Source organism: Podarcis cretensis (assembly GCF_951804945.1).
Source record: "Podarcis cretensis genome assembly, chromosome: 6".
NCBI classification, from domain to species: domain Eukaryota; kingdom Metazoa; phylum Chordata; class Lepidosauria; order Squamata; family Lacertidae; genus Podarcis; species Podarcis cretensis.
This window is the reverse complement of record NC_137175.1, coordinates 65,682,664-65,702,681: the sequence shown is the minus strand read 5'-3', so window position 1 is coordinate 65,702,681 and position 20,018 is coordinate 65,682,664. Positions and strand designations below refer to the sequence as shown.

The 20,018-nt window shown below is 39.9% G+C and overlaps 1 protein-coding gene and 1 long non-coding RNA gene across 5 annotated transcripts in view; one reads left to right on the top strand and one right to left on the bottom strand.

Moving 5' to 3' along the window:
• The window catches only part of NEGR1 (neuronal growth regulator 1), a 460,490-nt gene extending 453,992 nt beyond the window's left edge, over positions 1–6,498 (top strand). For both annotated transcript variants that reach the window (XM_079982498.1, XM_079982497.1), the window contains one exon: positions 2,517–6,498. In XM_079982498.1, coding sequence (XP_079838624.1) covers positions 2,517–2,641 — 125 coding nt within the window. In that variant the 3' untranslated portion in view covers positions 2,642–6,498. The remainder of the gene's footprint in view (positions 1–2,516) is intronic.
• The window catches only part of LOC307219362, a 107,560-nt gene that overhangs the window by 33,550 nt on the left and 53,992 nt on the right, over positions 1–20,018 (bottom strand). The window lies entirely within an intron of this gene.

The following is a 20,018-nucleotide window of genomic DNA, read 5'->3' as shown; positions in this document are numbered from 1 at the left end:
GTCTGAGCAATTCTCTTTTTTGTCCCAGTGCTTTCCCTGGAAAACCTCGTAGATCATTGCCAGATTTAAAATCTTAAATCTGAAAATAGATCACAGTCTCTCAGGAGTTGGCCACCTCTGATGTGGCTCAGCCCTAAAACCAGCCTATGCCTCAGAATATGGACTAGAAGCTTGTTTAACCCACATCTAGAAGTTCATTACTTAGGAAGTATTGTATTTTCAAAGTCTGGCAAAGTATCTGCAAGATGCTTCTCTGCCTATTGCAACATGACTGCAAAGCTATAAAAAGAGATGCTTGTTATCAAGAACATTAGCAGGAATCTGTAGAATGACACAGATGATGTTTGTGAAGGAGGAGTTTATTATGAAAGTACAGAGTTCTGATGCAGAGTTCAGAACAGAGGCTGAAAGAGAAAGGCTGGACAAGCAAAAGAAAGCAAATGAATCCTGGACTGTAGCCATGCTGGGCGACAAAAGATCCTCTCATCACAAAGCAGTGGTGACAAAGCAGTCATTCCAGACAAGACAAGGTGTAAAGTGCTTTGCCCCAGTAACATCTGTAAACTATCACAGCTCAATATAACTGCAGGTATTTCTTAGACATTTGTACCTACTCCCAATTCACTGTTCCTCCAAATACCCTCTGAGATAATTCAGCAGACTTCGATGCAACCAAATTAAAAAGTCATCTTTGCAAAACCTGGTGTTCCTCAAATATTTGACAGGGGACCATGTCTCTTACAGACAAGGAACGAATAGAAGCAATACAGTGGGGAATAACATATACTGCAATCTTGAGACCCCTATGTTTCAGTGGACCAGCTGAGAGAGGCATTCAGACAATGAACTCAATGTTCCACAAAACAGCTGTATCAAGCTGTGATCAAACAACTTGGTTTTACTGGAACACACTGCTGAGAGCCATGGACTGTTTTTCTGAACAGTTGCTGAAGGGTAGGATGCTATCCTTCTTCACACAGTGTACTATACCACAGCGAGCCCGTGGCATCCTAAAGCAATTAGAGAAACAACAAAAGCACTACTGGGATTGCACTTCTAAGCTCCTGTAGCATCATGAAGTGCTGTTTACATGGAAATGGGCCATGGTTGGCTGCCAGCCATGTTGAGTAGCCACATGTCAAGAACCATGATCATACCAGGTGGAGGCACTTACAGAGGCAAGATGCAAGATGCCGCAGAGGTACATTAAAGTTTGGTGGTGCACAATCCAGAGGTTATGCACAGCCAGAGCTGCCATATGTCTGGGTTTTCCTGGACACATCAAAATGGCACCTGGGAGGATTTTTACCGAATCAGCAAAATGTTGGGGCGTGGGTGTGGGGGAGGTCAACAACTTTGTCCAGATTTTCACTTTTGGGAATATGGCAACCCTATGCACAGGCACACATTCACTTGCAGCACAATGTGTCTGAGTATAAACAAAAGAACAATGAACAGCAGGACAGTGCTGCCACCAAGCACTGAGGAGCAGCCACCACAGCTTCTGAATGCATCTGGAACTAAATACAAAAGAACAGAACCACCCCAAGACCCTTTGCTGCCTGAAGCAAAGAACAAAAAGGCATCTCCCTCTCTCCATTCAACGTTCGGAAGTCGACTGAACTGACAACTGGATCTTACTTCAACAATACTAGTGGGACAACATGGTCCTCTGCAACTGAGGGCACACACAAGTCTATCCTCCAGCAGAGAGCCACTATGGCGGCCAAATGGTAGTGAGAGCCCTGCACAAGAAGCATATTTCAACATTATAGAGAGCTGAGTGAAAGAAAGTTTTATGCAGTAGACTGAGCTGGTGGCAAAAGCTACTTTCTACTGGGTTAAATCCTAGAAGTGGCCTTTGACCTTAACGATAGAACACTCTTCTGCAATAATCACCATAGTTCATTTTGCCCTGTGATTTTATTTGCCTAAGATGGATGGATGGATAGATGACAGATAGACAGAGCAGTTTCTTGTATAAAAGAAAGTCCTACATGGGGGAAGAATTAGTATATACCAACACTTTAGGTCCAGGAAAGAACATACTTGCTCAGGCTGTGGGGAAAGTGGCAGAGAGAAGGGAAATTGTAGCAAGAGCCATTTTTGCTCTAATAAAGAATGAAGTTCTAAAATTCTCTGTTTCACAGCCATCCTTGAACCTGTACCTTCTATACAATATGAAATAGCCCTATCTGCCTATTGACAAAGGAATCTGCTTTGTTTTCCAGGATTCCTTAATAGACAAGTGGGGAAATAAAGCATATGCATTCCCTCTTTTAAAAATGTAGTGTGTGAACCAGCCCTCATCTATATCATAAAATTCTGCTTGCTATAGAGGAATTTTAGTGGTGTAAAGGTGTGATTTCCTTTTTAGCTATGCTTTGCTGAAAGTTGCTATTTTGAAATCTATTGGTAAAATAATTTATAGCTGATTGTAAGAAGAAAAAGTGAGGAAAGCTCAAAAAGATTCTAAATAATCTGTTTTCTTTCTTTTTTCTTTCTTTCTTTTCCAGCTCCAAGTACAACCCAGCTTGGGATCACTGGGGGTGCTGAAGTTCTATTATCCTGCTGGTTCCTTGTGTTGACACTGTCCTCTTACACCAGCTTAATGTACCTGAAGAACATCGTTCTACAATAAATGTAAAGAACCATGAATGGCTTTTAAGGATTCTTTGAAAGTGCTGATGACTGGATCCAATCTGGTAGAGTTTGTTAAAAAGCGGCGTGGGATATAATCAGCAGTGCTTATGTGGGGATGATCGCCTTCTGTAGAATTGCTCATTATGTAAATACTTTAATTCTACTCTCTTTTTTATTAGCTGCATTACCTTGTGAAGAAGTACACATTGTCCTTTTTCTTCTTTTTTTTAAAAAAAAAGACGTGAGAGCTCTGAAATTACTTTTAGAGGATATTAATTGTGAGTTCATGTTTGTAATCTATAACTTTTCAAAAAAACATTCAGTCATGGTCTGCTGATTTGCAGACTGTAGTTTACATAAAAAGAACCCAAATATTGCAGTTTAAAAAAATATGTGATCTTTAAGGCTGCAATACAAACATCCATTTCCCTCTTTAAATAAGAGTCTATCTTCATTTACACAGAATTTTTTTTTTTACAAAAAAGCTAAATAATATTGCCTTTGATTCATTTCTTCAAAATTAGATCACATACCTAGATTTTCTTCTAGCATGATACTCAGATTTCAAGAATGAGCCTTGTGATATGACTGCACTGTGCAGTTATGCTTTGATTTTGATTTTCTCGTCAGTTCAGCATGGGTGTGCCTTCATAAGATACTGCTTTTCGCTTCCTCACCAACAAATGGGAGGGGAATTTTTCAATTTTATTTTTTGTAGATGCTTAGCTCAAGGGTACCGAATCTTTTCTTAAGGACAAAAGGTGCTATTGGCTGTAAAATGAACCACCATTGGGGTAAAGGAACTACTCCAAACATTGAGCACAGCAGAAAAAGTAATAGCTGGTACATTTTTCAGTCTGTCAAGTTCAAAGCATATTCCAAACCTGTACAAAGCAGAAGATATCTCTCAGAGACTCCTTTGTGAATGTAACATTTCCTTTGTTCATTCAAAGTCAGAATTTTTATAAGGCTGCAGAGAAAATGACCATCCCTTTATTTTATTGTATTTTTATAATTAGTGATAAGTTCTACATATCAGTATTGTTCTTCCTATTGAATTTATACTGTACAGTATCTGGTTGGTTGGTTTATAGAACATAGTGCTTAGGTCTGGAAAATCTATAGAAGGATTAGAGTTTTGATCATACACACATGCTCTAAAACACACATGTTCATGCACACAAATAACAACAATAATTTGAATGCTACATAAGACAGATGATAACATATCAGTGCCATTTTTTCAAAAAAGCCAGTGATTTGCAAAAATATACCAGTGCTTTCTCCCTTCACAAACATTTGGTTCAAGAATTTCCCCAAATGCCTGTTGTGGCTCTATTCCACATGTCAGCACATCTCTACATGTTGTAAATGTTATGTTAAACATCATTCATGCTGCACAATCTGCAAAGGCATATGGATATAACCTTTAAAATGTCCTATTTTGTCCTCATTCATAGTTTATCTTACATGCAACATTAGAAACCAGAATGAATATATATATATATATTCTCAAATGATGCCTATTACATATTTATTTGCCAAAATGTCATTAGCATCGTTCTCCTGTTAGAATAACAACTGCATTTTTCTCTTCTGAAAGGACTTCTAATGCCCTGGTTCCTATAAGTCCTGCTTCCATGAAAGCTGACATTGAAAATAACCCCCACATAGAACTTTAGTGAAAGAAACATAGTTAGTAAAGGTTCATCTTTGAAAACAGAAGAAAAATAAGCAATCTGATAGCTGATACTCTGTATCCACTGCATACCCACTTCCAATTTTTAAAAAAATGACACTTGAAAAAGCAGGGAATCTGTACAAATTTTGCTCCAGTGTAAAATAAGTGCAAAGACTTTCGTTCGAATTTGTTCACAAGAACAAATAGTGAGAAATTGCTCTTTGCTACTTAATAGAAGATTCATTTGTTTTCATCAGTTCAGGATGTGTGTTAACAGTTTGCCTCTTTAATTGAAGTTGCTAAGATCTGTACTACAAAGTGCAATAACTAACTGATGATGTTACATAAACTGTTGTATCTCAGAATGAGTTTGTGTAGGCATCAAAGCTTAAAAGGGGAATTTAGCGATGACTCAGCTAACCACAGTCAAGTAAACTGACTGTTGAATAAAGAACCGTGGTACATTAAATAATTACATCACCCATTCTAACCCTATGAAACATGGAGGAAGGAGAATGTTATTGACTACATAGTAACAGTTCGCTTTTAATATCGCCATCATAAAACGTTCAACAAAGCCTGTTCTCAAAGCTCTGCTGACATTCTTGCTGCTAGCGGGAGATTCGACACAATTATTTTACACATAAACCACTTCTAAGACCTACATTATAAATTTATTTAGCTCCTTTATTAGCTCCTGTTCTTCATGAATAAAATGTTGACACATTAGAAATAGTACGGCTCTTTAGAAATAGTAATAAAGTCCTATATTAAGAGTGTTAGGTGACAGAACCATAATGTATCATGCAGTTTGTATTGAAGGAGAAAATACTTTCGTCTCATATCATGCGCTGTGGACCAGTAGTGGTGTTGCGCTATGGCACTTTTTAATGGAAATATTTGACTGGACTGGTGCAATATCCCGACATTTGGGGTGACTAGACATTCAAATTTGTTAGGATGGCAGGAAGCACTGGTAACTTGCAAGGGCTGTTTTTTGGCATCTTTGTAACGGAGGCTTTGCGGCGGGCGATGAGAGCTTATTCAGCTGTCTCCTGTGGGGTCCCACAAAGATGCAGAGAACAAGAAGTGCGCGTTGGGTGCATACCCTGTTCCTCCAAGTTGGACTGACTGAAGCCACCCTCTGTATTCCCTCTTGTATTGCAGCTTTAAAGTTCTAGAATCCATTCAACAGGTTGAAAGAGCAGGGTGGCAGAAGCTATTATCTCTGCCAGTGCTCTCTTGGGGAATAAGAAACAAGTCAAAGGAATGTCAGAAACCAAGCATATCCAGCATTGTTTCTCACAGGCACAATAGCTGTTTTAATATCATTTGCTCATCCAAACTCTATAGTCAAGTTAACTGCCTTCACGATCCTCCCCCAGCACATGGAGTCTGATGATTCCTGCAGCAAAACAGGGTGACATTTTATTTTTTATTGTTGAACATGATAATACCTAATGAAAGGGACTAGTAATGTTTTTTGTTTGTGTGGGAGCAGTTGGAACGCATTATTAGCCCGGTGTTCAAACCAGCCTCTGAATTTTCATTTGCAGTTGCTGGGTGTGATTACTTTATAAATGCAAAATACCGTAGTTGTAGAAGAAAACTTTGTGCAAATCTCTCCCTGCTTCTTCAGGAGGGAGGAGATCATAAGAACAAATCAGGGGCTGAATCTCTCAAAGTACATACTGTGATACTGGGACCAGCTCAGTAAGTGCTTTCAAGATTAGTCCCACAGAGGCTCCTTTTGAAACCATGGTCAGCCAAGGGCCTAATTCTGTCAAGACAGACACATGCATACAGTTTTGCACTGAACAGTCCCAATAATATTTAAAAAAAAAATAGCATGTGCCTGTGTGTTTATAGGATTACTCCCTAATGAAAGTTCCATACTTCTTTGGTAAATCTTTTCTATATGTTCATTGTACAATTTGGGATTTATTGGGACTTGATGTGGATTGTGTTGATTGTCGCAAATTACAATAACATTTTACAGAGTTTATTAGTCCTTAAACTGTGGGGTATGTTTGCTTTCTTATATTTCTTACATGATAATCTGTGATCATCTAGTTGATATCATCGCTGTTCATATTTTTAATCAACCACAATTATATTTCTCCCAGTCATGAAAAAATATGAAAAATAAATGGATTAGCTCCAAGTGATACAAATGAGGACTTATTATGCATAAATTGTCCGAAGTGTTGAATAGTTATGATTGTGACAATCTGTTTGGCAAATCAGGACACTTAACCACGATTGTGCTGTTGCCAGGTTAATATATAAGGTGCAAAATAATTGTGAAATAAGGTGCAATTACTGTGGTGCAGGTAGTGCTGCTAACTGAAGTAAGGGTTGTCTCAATATACATAATTTGATGGGTGGTTTAAAAGAGATTAGCTGGGAAGATAACTATTCAAAATTCAGTTGAAGTAGATAGGATTTTCTGTTCTTCACTCTTGTTTAAAATTACATTCTGTTTCAGATCCAGAAGTGTTAATAACCACAACTAAACCTGGGGTGATTTTTATTATTATTATTATTTTGCACATTTTCAGAATCAATGCTCAACATTATGCTGACCAAAATACCCATCTACCCCACACAACTGTGTGCACTTAAGAATGTGTATACCAAAATATGTATTTAAATGGATAAATAATATGCCTTAACGCCTCAGTATGCACTTACTTTTAGGGACTGGATCACCCTCTTCCAGTCTGAGGAAAATAGTCCATATTCCATAATTTGCCGTGAAAGAGTTTTGTTTTTGAAAAGTCATTTTATCCCAAAAAGGTCATTCAACACTTTCACCAATTAGACTGTGTCAGAAATTCAAAGCCATGGTGAAACTCTAACCAGAGATTGTAGGTGGGCACAGTAATATTTTCTAAGGAAACTATTAACGTTGCAATCTAGATCCTTTTAAATCTGTTGGCATTTTGCCACCAGTGACGGATTGTACCTGGGGGTTATGGTAACCCTAATGAAACTTTCACACTGTTGATTCTTGCTAGTAGATAATCATATGGTATAGACCCGGCCTGCACAAAATGTGACTCATCAAGATGAATGTAGCCCACCAACCATGTATGGCAGCTTACCAGGAGCTTCCAACAAGTCTACCTGTTGAGAACTATGGAAATGGGGATACCTGGTGGACCATGATACATAGGTGATGATGGGCTGCGTTTGGCTTGTTGGTGCACGCCATAGTGGCATATATCCTGTAGTTATAATTAAAGTACTGTGAGTATGGAACTAATGAAAACCTATTTCCGTTTTATTTGTAAAGAGTTCATTGGTGATTTACTCTGTGCACATTTTAAATGCAGTTTGCTCTCTTCTTCCTCCCTAAGCGAGATTTCCATCTTTGGTCCTTCTAGCCTTTCCAAGGATCACAGTCTTCTTCTGGCCTGCCCAATGGAGAGTGCCTCTGCTTCCAAGCAAACGAGTCCCTCTTTGCAATATGGCTGAGGAAACTGTAGCTGGATCAATGAGCCAGTCAAAGGATTAGCCAAAGAAATGGAAGTTTGAGGGAGGTAGTAAAGGGTAATAGCTGTTCAAGGCAGAAGCATGCTTGTGAAATTGTGTATGCCATATTACTGAAACATTATGATGGTTTAGAAAAGCAAAGCAGGAAATATATTTTATCTCAGGCATCTTACATGCAAGGTTTTGCCTGCTTAGTACACCTCTTGACTGGGAGTGTGACAGATTCATTGTCATGCTAGCTGACTTGCATTCTGTAGCCTAATCACAGAATACACTAGCTGAAAGTTACTAAGGTAACTAACAGTACAAACCTATCTGTGTCTACTCAGAAGGAAGCCCTGTTGAGTTCAATGGGACTTACTTCCAGGTAGGAATGGAAGGGTCCGTCCATTTCAGTTCTCTCAGATTCTCACTTTTCCAATCTTAAATCCTGTTCTCCACATTTCTGCAGCAATTTGTTTGTTTTTTCAAATCCTCATGAAAAATTTTCAGCATTTTTCTGCAAATTTATCCCAATAAGCACATTTTTGTCTGCAGTTTTGATTAATGTACACATTTTTGCAAGCAACCTATCTTAACACAATATATTAGATTTTTGTATGTAATTTCAGAAATGTATTATTTTGTATACACATTTCCTCCTAATGGATGCAGGGTTGTTGTTTTTTCGTAAACTCTGTTTGGAGAACTGCATCCCAAAACTTGGAAAAGAACAAGTTTTGAAGATTGCCTGTGTTTTGGTTCTCATACTTCTTGGAAAGCGCAAATATTCTAAATTTAAACGTGAATTGAATCTAATTCCTCCTCCATCCATACTCCGAGGTAAGTATGTGTTAAGATTACAGCCTAAAATATAAAAACTACTCCATTTCACTCATTAAGGTCAACCAACTAGTTCCTTCCAAGTTCTGTGAAAGATATTTTGTTTTCTGAAGAATGTTTGCATCTGCAAACATTTCAGTCTTCTCTATTTCTTGTTTTCCTCTCCTAAGGAAAGCCACTCTTTCCACTGACTAAATGTCACCCTAACTCAGGTCTTTGTGGAGACCTCCCAGGAAGTCAGTCCTCCGAGGAAGGGTCTTTCCCTTCCATAATCCCTCATTTTTTATGTTAAGGCAAAGTGCTGTAAGTGACATTTGATGCTATTTCAACTTTGGCCAGGATCAGAAAATCCGCTCTGCTCATGATATACATTCAAGGGTGATGTGGACTTGTGTTTCTCAAAGAAATGCTCTCCCTTATGAAGCACGACAAGAGACTTTGAAACAGGGAGGCACTAGAGAAGCCATTTGTGATACAGCATTAGGATCGATCATTCAAAGATTCCCCCCCCCCCCAGAAGGACTCCCTATAGGGTGAGCACAAGCCCATGGTCTAGTTTATCTTTGGATTCTGAAACTGTTAACAGACAGAGCAGTAAGGGAGAATACAAGGATGTGCTGCCTTGCAGCTATACGGAAGACCTCCCAGAACTGTTAGGCTAAGAAAACGCAATAGCCACGTATTTAATATTTTGATTACTGCACCTTGCCAGCACAAATACCAGTTTTGGATGTAAAGGGTATGAAAAGCAGCACATTTTGGAAAGCTATAAATACTTGAACTGCCTTGCATGCCTCATTGAGATCATGAGGTATGATACAATTAAAAAACAAACAACCCTGGATTTTGTTTTACTTTCTTCCCTGCCTCACTGACCAGCAGTATCTCTCCAAGATTTCAGGCAGAGGCTATTTCCAGCCCTACCTGGAGATGCCAAGGATTGAACCTGGAATGTTCTGCATGTAAAAGGCAAGATCTATCACTGAGCTACAGCCCTCTCCTGTGCTTATCCATATACACTGTTTACACTGAGGGGAAAATACTTCATTTTCAGTTTGATTGCTTTTAAGTCTATTCATTATTACACATGAATAAAAGCATTAAGTGCACTTTAACTGGGTTTGTTCCTGTTGACAATTTAATACCTTTCTTCCTTCTCTCTTAAATATTTGAAGGAAAGTGGGATATTTATGCTGCCTCCTGGACAGACCTAAAAATAGTCCAGTTGAGACAATGTTAACAAGCAGAGCAGGAAAAAAAATATATTGAGGAGATTCTGAACGAGAACTGTTCTTCTGAAAACTAATTTCTGTTTGGGTGTGTGGGGTTTTCCTTCCAGCCATTCATTTCTCTGGTGCTAAGCACTGATTACTAAGCATGAATCACTTCATTTCCTTTCCCCTAACCCTTCTGTTCTAACTTCCCCTGTAACTACTGTATCTGGGGACTCAGCTAGACTGGTAAGGAAAAAGCAGATTTATATGTGTTGTTTATGCAATATAACATTGTGCCACCAGAGGGCGAAGTGGAGTCCTGTTTTTTTTCTACCCGTTTTCCCTGTTTAAATTTACAACGCTTTAAACTGAAACGCTTCTTTGATGTGTCTAGATCCAGCCAAGTTTCTTCCTCTCTGCGAAAATATCTATCAGCCCTTGGGCTTTTGTAAGCTGGAGAATAACGCCAATTGAACACAGCTTGCAATAAATGAGGTTTTAAAATACATTGCAAATGTCAGATTTGTTATCCGTAGCAAGGGCATTATCGGAAGCTACATTCTTTGAACCTATGATTTTTGGGATGACTTTCTCTGCCTTATTATTCCTGCTTCACACCTCACCGTAGCACAAGGTGGCAGATCAGAGTAAAAGATCAACCTGATGAAGACTCTACTTGTCTGCCAATATACTAATTTGATGAACAGAAATAGCAGTACAACGCTGCAATCATACCCCCTTTGTCTGCTGTTTTGCAATGATTCTTCCCAACCAACAAACGGTACACCTTTGGAAATCCTTCTACATTTCCTTCAACCACAGAAAGTAGTACTGGGTCTGACAGGCTAGAAACTGGCTCTGTATATGAATGTTCGCTAATTTCTTCCCATAATAACTATAGGCACAATTCCACTAAAAGCTAAGTACTTTTAAAAGTTCATTTGTTTCAATGGTAGAATTAAGCACACGCTTAAATCTCACTTATTGAAAACAATGGGCTTGTTAAAAGGGCTTAACTTTGACTGTGCAAGAGGACGATTTTGTATAATACATGCCAAAAGATATTTAACAAGAACCAGAATTATCTTTATTCTAACAATGCACAATAATAACGTATTTCGCTCTCCAAGCTACTGCATTTATAACAGAGCTCCCACTGACCTTTTGAAAAAGCCTTAGAAGAAGCCCTAGGGATCTGTAATACCACAGACTTTGATTTCCTCTATGTTTCCCATCTTGAGGGGAAAGTTGGACAATTTTTGCATGCATGTACACACACACACACAAAATTATGTTTTTAAGCAAAGCTTAATTTAGCCTGGAATTTCCAAGTCTTCTAGATGTACTTAACATTTGTCGCTTTCTTCAGATGTTACTTACTGTAGTGAACCATCATCTGCTTAAAACCAAAGGTGTGAGGGGAAGACATTTCAGGAATCCACCATGAAAAGCTGACTTCACTGACTGGCCTGTTCTTCTTGCCCTTCATGCTAATGAGACAGTTCCAGTTTCAAGTTGGGAGGAACTACAGGAGGTAACATGCTTCATTAGGCTGTAAAATGTAAGTAGGACTGGGTGTTTTCCCCTTCCTAATTTCATCAGAAATTGCTAAAAGCATTGGGTTGTTCCTCCAGTGGAACTCCGAATTTGCATTATTCTTCGTTAATTTTGACCTTCTGACATGTACTTTTTCACAACAACAAAAAGGAGTTAGCTTTAGGAGCAGGGGGAATCTATAACAGCTTTGCTTCCTCACAGCAAATTAGAATTAAAAATTGATGTAGCTAATGTTATGTATGGTTCATTTTTTGTGACTCCTGATCATAGGCTAAAATAATCACAGTAGCAGAAGTCCACTGTGTCTGTGCCAAAGTGGTGCAACATTCTGCAGACATAGGCCATGATTCAGAAAGGTTTTTCTGGACATACAGTGGTACCTCAGGTTACAAATGCTTCAGGTTACAAACACTTCAGGTTACAAACTCCGCTAACCTGGAAGTATTACCTCAGGTTGAGAACTTTGCCCCAGGAAATTGCATGGCGGCGGCATGGCAGCAGAGGGAGGCCCCATTAGCGAAAGCGTGCCTCAGGTTAAGAACGGTTTCGGGTTAAGAACGGACCTCCGGAACGAATTAAGTTCGTAACCCAAGGTACCACTGTATTAGACATTTTAATTGTAACATGCACACTGCTTAAAAAACAAATTGTACTTTAAACTTTCCCACATCTAAAATGTGATGTGCAGTGTGATATGCTGCACATGTCAACAAAACCTATTCAAACCTGAATTATGGTTAGGGCCATGCCTCAGTGGTAGATCACATGATGCACATAGCAAAGATACCTGGTTCAGTCCCTGGCATCTCCAGGTCTAATGATTGTGTAAGGTGGTGTATAAGCTTTCCACTTGGAAACCCTGGGGAGCTGTTGCCTGTCAAAGTAGACCTTACTGGGCTAGGTAAATGAAGAGCGGTCTGGTGTAAGGCACCCCCCTATGGATTCCTCAGTATTAAGGCTGCTTCCCTTCTTACATTTGCCCCCATGGGCATATACTGCAGAGAGCCATAGCCAATCAGAAGCTCCCTGTGATATGTGCCTGCATTTGCACCTGTGACTTTTTTAAAGCAAAAAACAGCAACACCCAAATATTTTAGGTTGCATAGTAGGGGTATGTGCTAAATTGGAAGAATATAAAGTAGTCTGTCAAAATGACTACATAAGGGTGCCAAAATGGCGTTTCTGGTCCGCATACACAACAGAAAAATGCAAGCAGCATCATGCACACTTTGTGTCCCAACGCACTGCCTAACAACCACTTGAGCAATGACCTGCGGAAAATGTGGTCAATAGCTCTCGGAGAGATATTCCTTTAGAAACCCAGTGCCTCTGATTTTAAGCTGCTTTAGCCAGTGTCTGTCAAAAAAAGTCTCTCATTTCTCTCGGTGATCTGGAAAATAAGCTCACAAGTCAACCATGTAGAGTTTAGAATTTAAACACACACACATGCACACGCAAACCGCCACCACTAAACATAGCTGACAGAGTCATCTGAAGATTTCTTCAGCGATATTTGCATAAGCAGCATCTTTTGACAGAGTTAATCAAGCAGACACATGTCTGAACCACAGGAAAGTGGGGTGTGGGGCTTTTCCAACAAACCTAACTGCACTAGAGGAATACTCATGAGAAGATGCCTTAATAGTAAGCTCACTGGTCCCTCTAACTCATTACTTGTCTATAGTCACTAGCTGCAGCACTCCAGAGTTTCCAGAAGCAATCTTTTTGAACCCTACCTAGAGATACAAAAGATCAAACCTGAGACATTCTGCAGGCATGATCTATCAGTGAGTGAGAAAATATATGTGGATGCAGGTTTCTATGTGTATAACCTTAGCTGGATGCGGAATAGTATAAGATCTCCTAATTTAATAAGAGCCCTGATGGAATAGGCCAAGGCCAGTCTAGTCCAGCATTCTGTTCCCACAATGACCAACCAGATGCCCATAGGAAGCCCTAAGCAGAACATGAGCTCAGCAGCACATCTCAGCCTTACATTGGTGCATGTGGTTCCTGGGTCATGTCCATGTAGCCCCGGTTTAGGCAATTGGCAACCATGGTCCCTATCTATTTTAGGAGCACAGAGTAGGAAGGGTAATTTCCGTCCCCACAATTCATCTCTCCTCCGGAAACAATTATTGGTGCTATTGATTACATGCTTTTATATATTATTTGAAGAGTAGGCATTTTTAATTGGGAGCATCATATTCTTATTTTTTTCCCCTTAAAGCAATCACTAGGAGACTGTTCAAACAAACCATTGATCTCAATGCAACAAACTTTGAAGTTAAGCACACACTTTACTGCGTTCTTAGTTTAAGCCAGAAAATTGAAGTATTGTTGCTTCAATTCACCCCCATGCCACAGCCAGCATTTCCTTACTATCCCTGCAACTATTTTTTGCTCCTAAGTTTAAAAGAAACTTTTTAAAAAACAGCTAGATGTTTAAAGCACTATAATAGCATGTGTATGTTCATCTTGCTACCTTTGCAAGTTACCTTTGCTACGACACACATTTCAAGAAAAGAAAGGAAAAAGCAAACAGACACTTCAATAAAAGGATGATAAGATTTGATTTTCACTCAGAAGAGTTTGAAGGGCCTGTGTTGTTTGTGACTCTACAAAACTGTCCCCCTCAAGCTGAATGTGTGAACATTGACTTTGCTCCAAGGAAGAGTTGTGGCACTAAAATACTATCTTTTATCTGAGTATATATTTATATTACGTGGATGTAGGGTATATGCTTGAAAAGTTGCTTTTATTAGAGGTGATCTGCTACATGCTTTTCAGGGAGACAGGCCTAGAGCTTTTATACCTTTTACAGTAGAAATCCTTTTATGTTTGCTGTGTTTATATTCCCTACCTGATTAACTGGGCTGGTGGGTGTAAAGTCCCATCATGGCATTCATATGTATAACTGCATGTTACAGTGTCACCCCCTGGGTCATTTTGGATAAAAGAAACTTGAATAACCCTATGAATCCCATTCAGAAGTAGGAATGGAAAGATCTGTCAGTTTCTCCTCTCTCAATTTCTCTTTTCTCCAAATTCAATTCTTCGCATTTCTACAGCAATTTACAATTGAGGTGGGGGGCTTTCATTAGAATTGATCAGTATTTTGCTTTGAATTTCTCTGAATAAACACATTTATGTACACAGTTTTGACTAATGAACTCACTTTTGCAAGCAATTATTTTAAAACAGTGCACTTGTGTATGTTATTTCCATTAATATTTTCTTTGTAAACATTGTTTGGGGAACTACCGGTACGTCACAAAATTTGGAGAAGTGTGAATTTTAAAGGATGGCTGTGTTTTGGTTCTCATACTGTTTCAAAAAGTGTGGATGTGATACATTTGCTGTTATATGTGAACTGAATTGAATTTCTCCCCATCCCTACTCGGAAGTAAGCCCCATTCCACATTCAGTGGGACCTCTCTTCCAGGTAAATATGTAAATAATTGACTCCCGAGTTTTAAACTTCAGTGCCTTGATCCTTGTCTAACATGCAACTGCATCTTCAGACATATTAATCTTTAGGGTGGCATCAGTGCCTTTGTCACATCAGCAGACATTTCTCCAGTCCCCACCTTCATCTCAGATCTATTTGAAAGCAACCAACCAACATACCTTAGCTAGGGAAAGGGGTAATAGGGTCTTGTTGCAGATGTTCAGAAGTGTGTGTGTGTGTGTGTGTGTGTGTGTGTGCACAGAAGTAAACCAGGAAAGCAGCTGCATTAATTCATGCCTGTGTATGAATCATGGGAAGTTGCTTTATATATGAACTCAGGGCATGGTTCCATCCTGTCCAGGATTAACTACACTGATTGACTGTGGCTCACCAAGATTTCAGGCAGAAGTATTTGCCCTTCTTGGACACAGTCTATAGCAGTGGTGGTGAACCTATGGCACACGTGCCAGAATGGGCACTCAGAGCCCTCTCTGTGGGCACATGCACCATTGGTCAATCCGCGCCGTTGCTGGGGGTTGATGAAGTGGGTAGCCGTTTCCCCCCCCCCAGGCCACTGTGGGCAGGAAATTCTCACTAGAGTTCCTCGGGCCCCCATGCCGCTGCGAGCCGGAAACGGGTTATTTTTTGCTTGTGCGAGCCAGAGATTGTCTGTGGCGATTGGGCGGGAGATTATTGCCTGTTGTCGATTGGCTCCCTCTGTGTTAGTTTGGTGGCTGCCTCTCGGCATTCCCCCCCCAAAAAAGCTCAACAAACCTGGACATCCCCCCCCCCAAAAAAAGCCAACTCATGGCAAACAACCCCCCCCCCAAAAAAAAGCCCCACAACTCTCGGCATTCCCCTCAATGAAAGATCAACAACAGTGTGCAACCCCCTTCCCCACCAAAAAAAAAAAAAAGCTGAACAACTTTGTGTTGGCACTTTGAGAGAAATAAGTAGGTTTTGGGTTGCAGTTTGGGCACTCTATCTCTAAAAGGTTCACCACCACTTGTCTATAGGGATTGAACCACGGACCTCTCATATGCATTGTGTGTGCTTTCCCACTAACCAATTGTCCCACACATCAACACACTGCTGAGAATGCTTCCTTTTGGAAACATTCTTGAAGCTTGTTGTTAACTGGAAGCATTCATATTATGCAAATGCCCCAAGCTCTTGGATACTTTAGAATATGCACCCCCACTATTTGAGGATCTCATCATTTGGCCCATTTGCCACAAAATTCAAATTTGCACCTGCAACAATGAAGAGTAGCAAGTGTCCTTTAAAAGAGCACAAAATGGGCATTCTCAAAATTCTAACAACAGCCTAATGGCAGCTCTGATTCCCAAAGAAACCTCCACACATAGGAGGATACAGATTGCCCGTAAGCACTAGATGATCATTTTCATTGTAGACTTGACACAAGTTTCCGCGGCCCAACACTCTAGCAAATGTCTGTTTAACATCAACCCAGGCAGCACAGGTTCCTTTTAAAATGAAATTGGAGTAACACCAGTCAAGAGGGCAACACTGATGAACACTTCTGCTTTCAATGTACTGCACTCTCTTGTGAACAAAATAACGCTTCTTATGCCATGAAATCAATTTAAGCAAAGGGTGTTGATGTTATAACTGAAAACCAAGTTAAATACTCTAGAAAGGTTAATGGGAACAGTGAACAGAACTTTACCCAGAGGCAATGCAACGAAAGTATGTTAAAATATATACCTGGTTATTATCAGTTTCCAAAATACATCTTTTTTGTACATTAGCTGTTGAGGAATAAATGCTGATGTTTATTACAGTCAGAAAATCCAGCATGATAGAGTACTCTTTTTTCAAGATACAGATTATTAATCCAACAGGATTAATTTACCAGTCACATAATTGGCAATGTGACTGTCTTAATAGTAATCATCATCATCATCATCATCATCCATCTGCAAGGACCCTAACCAATTGATTTCTAGTCAAGTTTGGCCCTGAGCCTGTGAATGGGTGCCACCTGCTCTTTGCAATCTTGCAGTTTTGCCTCTTGTGCATCTGTTGCCCCAAGCAGTACACATTTAGATTATTTTCCCAATATGACCTGCAATGAGCCAAGTGTATGTGTTTTCTATTCAGCAATTGATGACTCATTTCAAACATCACTACATGTATTAGTGGGAGGGAAGCTCATTCTAAAATCCACAACATGGAACCGCTTCTTTTTCCTTCCTTCCTTCCTTCCTTCCTTCCTTCCTTCCTTGTTCCTGAAACCCATAAATTCTTTCACCGAAGTAGCCACATGCAGGATTGTCAGATAATATGAGCCAATCCTTCTCCTAGTCCTTGAACTGCTATTATTTCTCAGAGCATAAGGAGGCAACTTCTCGCTATCTGATCAAGGACTAGTATTGTTGGGAATACAAAACAACGAACACATGATTCATACCATCTCAGCCTGTGAACTCTTTTGTTGCCAGGAAAAACTGAGAACAACTGAGAACCTACCATGGGAGCTCCTTTTGGGCTTTCTGTACCAATGCTCTCTTCCATACCTTCATTCCGTATGTGCTGCACAAACTCGATTAGACAGCTCTAATTCCTTTCATTGCATGCTGTGGTCCTAGCTGTGACCCATACTACATCCAAAAGCCATCAGTGAAGGGACAAGGTGGGCTTCCCTAGGCAAGAAGTTGCAGAACCTGGATGCTATATTGGCAAAGATATTAAGTACTTTGCAGGGGCAGGATGCACAAAGCAAAAGGCAGCTCTGAGTAAAATGCTGAAAATAATGCACAAATGGCAGTATGCACAAATGATGCATTCTGAAAAGACACCTTTTATCCCCCAAAAGACCCCAAAAGATATTAATTCCTTTTTATTGAAACGTCATCACATAGAAATGCTGTTGCTTCCAGGAAAACATGAAATTCTACACAGTCATTAAAATCCATACCCGTATTAACTGAATCAGCAGTGACATCTGGCAAATATTTTTTTAATTGTATATGAATGGTGATAGTTTCATGATGACTCCATTTCAGTTAGCATCTGAAAAATAGCAACTTAAACTTAAAAATCACCAATGTTTGTAACACTGAGTGCTGCAAAATGCCGTTTTTTCTGCAAACATTCTCTCCATTATTCCTGTTACCTTTCCTCTTAATCTAACAGCAGTATACAGGGGATATGAGATTTTCTTTTTCAAAAACGAAAACAAATGTCTATAAACCTGTATGTGTCGTTCCCCCCCCCCCTCCATTGGCTTGTGATTGGAAGCAACAAAAGCTCTTTTGTTTCCTTATCTAGCTTAAGGAATGGGGAAGGAGCCACTGTGAAAAGTATAAATGGCCCAGACCATTTCTCACAGAATACCTGCTGAAGTGTCATAACCTCCCTGACAAACTGTGAGAAATGAAATGGAAAGGAAAAAGTCAGAGTATTTAAAAGGAGAAAAGGAGGATTTAAAAAAAAATTAAGGGGAGGACTCATTGCTCTTTGTGACTGTTCTGTGTACTCGTGCATACAAATCTCAGAGCACCCTGGTTTGTGCAACTCCATGTTTCAGGCCTCTGGCACTGCTCCAAGCAAGAGCACTGGCTGGGATCTGCCATGTAAACTGCCCACAACGTCCCTGTGATGCCAGGAAGCATTGTAGGAAATTAAAATGGCAACTAGATGGAGCTGCTGTTAAAGCACAGGACCAGGGTGGGGGGAAAGTTGGCTCAGGGCTGAAAAGAGAATCTCACCCAATCATGTATCCGACTGATCGTTGCCCCCTGCAGGAGATCCTGCTGCCTTCTGCAGCAGATACCATATTATCAGGAAGTCCCTTTCCACGCAACATAGGAATCACACCTTTAGTGTCATGGCACCTGCCCTCTGGAATCCCCCCCCCCATCAATATTATGTAGGTACCATTGCCTTTTTGGTGCCTCCTGAAGAACTTCCTCTGCCAGCAAGACTTTTAAGTAGAAGTCTTTCCCAGTTCGCATCTGTGTTGGAATTTTATTGAATATGTATTCGGATGTTCTAATTGTTTAATCGCTTATGTGTTTTCCACCCTTGGCTCATTTGGGAGGAAGGGGATATAATTTTAATTAATTAATTAATAAAAGAATACATTTTTATGTGGGCCTCGCCAGGGTGTTGAGGCCCTAGTAGCTTCCTACAGATGCCAGATGATGGTGCCAGCTCTCAGGCAAATCCACACCCATATCAAAGGAGTGCAAGAGAAGTTCTGGTACAGTACATTGTTTATCAGTGCCTTGTTGAAATGAAATGCTGGTAAAGGACTTCTTGTTCCATGTGCGACTCAATTTATGAAGTCTTCTTTCTCAAAGACACATAACCAGGCAGAGGTTATTTCTCGGTAGTTGCGCCCGCCCTATGGAACGCCCTCCCATCAGATGTAAAGGAAATAAACATCTATCTGACTTTTAGAAGACATCTGAAGGCAGCCCTGTACAAGGAGGTGTTTAATATTTGAGGTTTTTGTGTTTAAATATTTTGTTGGAAGCTGCCCAGGGTGGCTGGGGCAACCCAGTCAGATGGGTAGCATATAAATAGTAATGGGAATTCCCTGGAATTGACAAAACAGAATACCTGAAGCACCTTCGTGTGTACACAGAACTGCTTCTGTGCACACGGTGATGCTTTGGTTTGGATCCTAGCTAAGAGATTTTATTACAACAGTCCACCTTGAAAGATTCAGAGTGTTATCTCTACAGGCCCATGTCCTTTTCCTTGATTTGACTCTTTAGCAATGTCAAAAGTATGTGGAAAGTTGTCTATAAAACAACAAACAATGGGGTAAAGTTTTGCATTTTAAGGAAAACCTATTTAATTTGCTTCCTGAAAGAACTAAATCGCAACTATCCTTTGAAATTCAGACTTCTCTGAATTTAGTGGTGCATCTCTACCAATCAAATGCTGTGTACAAAAATGTGTATATTAGCGGACAGTATACATAAAAATGCATATATTAGTGAAAATATCATACCAGTATGGAAAAATTGCTTGTAAAAATGTTACATCAGAAAACAAAATGTTTACTAAAACCCTGGCGAATTTACTGGAGTGAGGCTTTAGGCACACCTACTACAATAATGGTTAGCGCAGTCAGCAGCTGAACAGCACAGCTAAAACTGGCTGTACCCTCATCTGT